General features: G+C 36.2%; 1 protein-coding gene across 2 annotated transcripts in view; it reads left to right on the plus strand.

Moving 5' to 3' along the window:
- LOC143286580 (monocarboxylate transporter 13-like) overlaps positions 1 to 2500 on the plus strand; it is a 32347-nt gene that overhangs the window by 29350 nt on the left and 497 nt on the right. For both annotated transcript variants that reach the window (XM_076594200.1, XM_076594199.1), the window contains exon 8: positions 76 to 126. In XM_076594200.1, the coding sequence (XP_076450315.1) occupies positions 76 to 126 (51 nt within the window). The remainder of the gene's footprint in view (positions 1 to 75; positions 127 to 2500) is intronic.

Here is a 2500-nt window from a genome sequence, read left to right on the forward strand (position 1 = left end):
TTTTTTCTACAGAACTTGTACGAGAAACAAGTTCCGGGTGACTACTTTATACTGTGTTCATTTTTGTGTGTGCAGAACTGGTACAAGACACACGGTCACATCCACACGTTATGTTTTGGTTTATCAGTAAGTTCATTCCAACCACCTCTCTCTCTCTCTCTCTCTCTCTCTCTCTCTCTCTATCTGTCTCTTCTGTCTTTACATCTGTCTCTCTCTTTGCCTTTCTCTCTCTTTTTGTCTTTGTCCGTCTTGCTGTCTTTCCGCCACAGACCCTCTCTGTCTCTGTCACTTTGGTTGCCTTGAAGACGTTCTCTTTGTCTTTGTGTGTCGCCAGAGGGTTCATCTTCCACTGCACTTTGACTATGATGAAGGAATAGTCATACTTGAAGACTGTTTGACTGATTTACCATGGACGCTAAAGATGTTTGCACTTTGTGTGTGTGTGTGTGTGTGTGTGTGTGTGTGTGTGTGTGTGTGTGTTTAAACAGCCGGATTTCTAATTTGTCTCCATCAGAGCTGGTACACGAAGAGACTGCGTTTCAATTTAAAAGCTACTCCCAAGATACACATATCAATGCCAGTGGCGGATCTATGTTAAACATGTGCACTGCCCTTAATTCAGATTGTTTGAAATGGGGTCTGCAATTGCTTGGGAACGTAACTGAATATTCTTATGTGGAACTTCCCCCCCCCTCCCCCCCCCCTCCCAAATGTCCTTTATTGACGTTATTTGTTATCAATGTAGATGAGACGTTGCTTTTGTCATCAAAGAAATGACACATTGCCGACGAATGTTAATCTGATCATTTTCCTGTTGATGTTATTGACACTCAGCCAACAGATCTGGAGGAATGTGATGAACAGGTCTTTTATGTGGCTCCCCAGTGACTCTTCACAGATAGGGGAAAGAAGATTACAGATTTTATTGCCTTTTTAATTGGATTAGTCGTTTAAAATTAGATATCTTGATAACGTGGTAGTGGCAATAATAACTGTGTGGAGTGAAGAATACATTATATTAGAATTCCAGTTTGCAATGTCAAGATTGTAACAGAAGTACTATTTTCACTTAGAATATTAACAAAATAACTGAAAAGGTGCAGGGCCCAGAGACATCAATGGAGATTTTTTAAAACCTCATGTGAAAAAGATAATATATTTTTGTTGTTGTGAATTTGTAATGCTGTATTTGACAAGGTTGTTGTTGCTGTTTCCAGAGAACCAACGTGAATCTGGTACTCTTCCCTTCATACAAAGATGATTTTAAAACACCATCAATTACAGAAGCATTTCAATGTTTGATAATGATAGTAATGTGCATAGTACCATCTTTACCCGAAGACTTCAAGAATGTATAGACAATAAAACTGACGATCATCAGGCTGAATCAAAATACGATACTCAGTGACTAAACGTACGTTCAAACGTTAGACCTTAATTCAGAAACAGTTCTCCCTTTATTGCAAACATTGCATAACATTCACTATGAAAAGGTGTTTCATTCAGTTAACCGAAATAGATTGTGTCCTATTGTAACAAAAAGTGGATATAAGAAAAAAAACAACACTGTTTGTTTTTCAATATGTAAAGAGAATATTGCTGTTATTAAAGCAAAATAATAAAAGATACCAATAATGTATGTTGTACAAAAGGCATTAAACAGGTAGTTGATTGCAATTCCAGTTTGTTTTCATTATTCATTAATCAATTAGAAGCTGAAGTAATAGATAAGGGAAGACATAGTGAAAGGTTCACGAATGACATCGTAGAGGATACTTATTTTATTACTCACCATGATATATTTTTCGCTTTCAGAGACAGTCATTGGTTTACAAGTGCAATTAAACAATTTGAAAAAAACTTAGATAATCGGTTGCAGTTGCGGGAAAATTTGGATGAAAGCAGTGTCATCGTCTTCGAGAAAGGGGGTTGTCTGGCTATAAGGGGAAATGGGTTTTCGATGGCATAATAATTCCTGCCGTTAATGTTCATTCAAACATCGGAGAACTTTTCCCTACTCGTTTCAGGTTTGTCGATACCTGTCCAGATCTGCTAGCAGCTCAAAGAATACAATGTTGTCAATTATGAAGAAATTGTTCTTGTTGATAAAAAAAAAGCTTTCTGGATATATATATATATATATATATATATATATATATATATATATATATATATATATATATACATGTTTATTTATTTAGTTATCATATACAATTTGTCGTTGAATACGATAATATTGGAAAATGACCACTGTGGTCAGTCATGAAAATTACCAGCACACAAACTGATGCCTACAAATCAATTAGTTACCTGAATTAAACAAAATTAAATTAGGTACTCTCTCTATATCTCTTCGAAATTATTCTTCAGTTGTTCTGTTGTGACTGTGAATTTGTAACCACCCTCAATGACACGGGTCTTCAGTGTTCAGAGTTCAGAGTGTGCTCTCTTTCTCCCTGTGCCTGTCTTTCTGTATATGTTTCTCTGATGTCTGCCCTTC

The sequence above is a fragment of the Babylonia areolata genome, chromosome 10 (assembly GCF_041734735.1).
Source record: "Babylonia areolata isolate BAREFJ2019XMU chromosome 10, ASM4173473v1, whole genome shotgun sequence".
Classification (NCBI taxonomy): domain Eukaryota; kingdom Metazoa; phylum Mollusca; class Gastropoda; order Neogastropoda; family Buccinidae; genus Babylonia; species Babylonia areolata.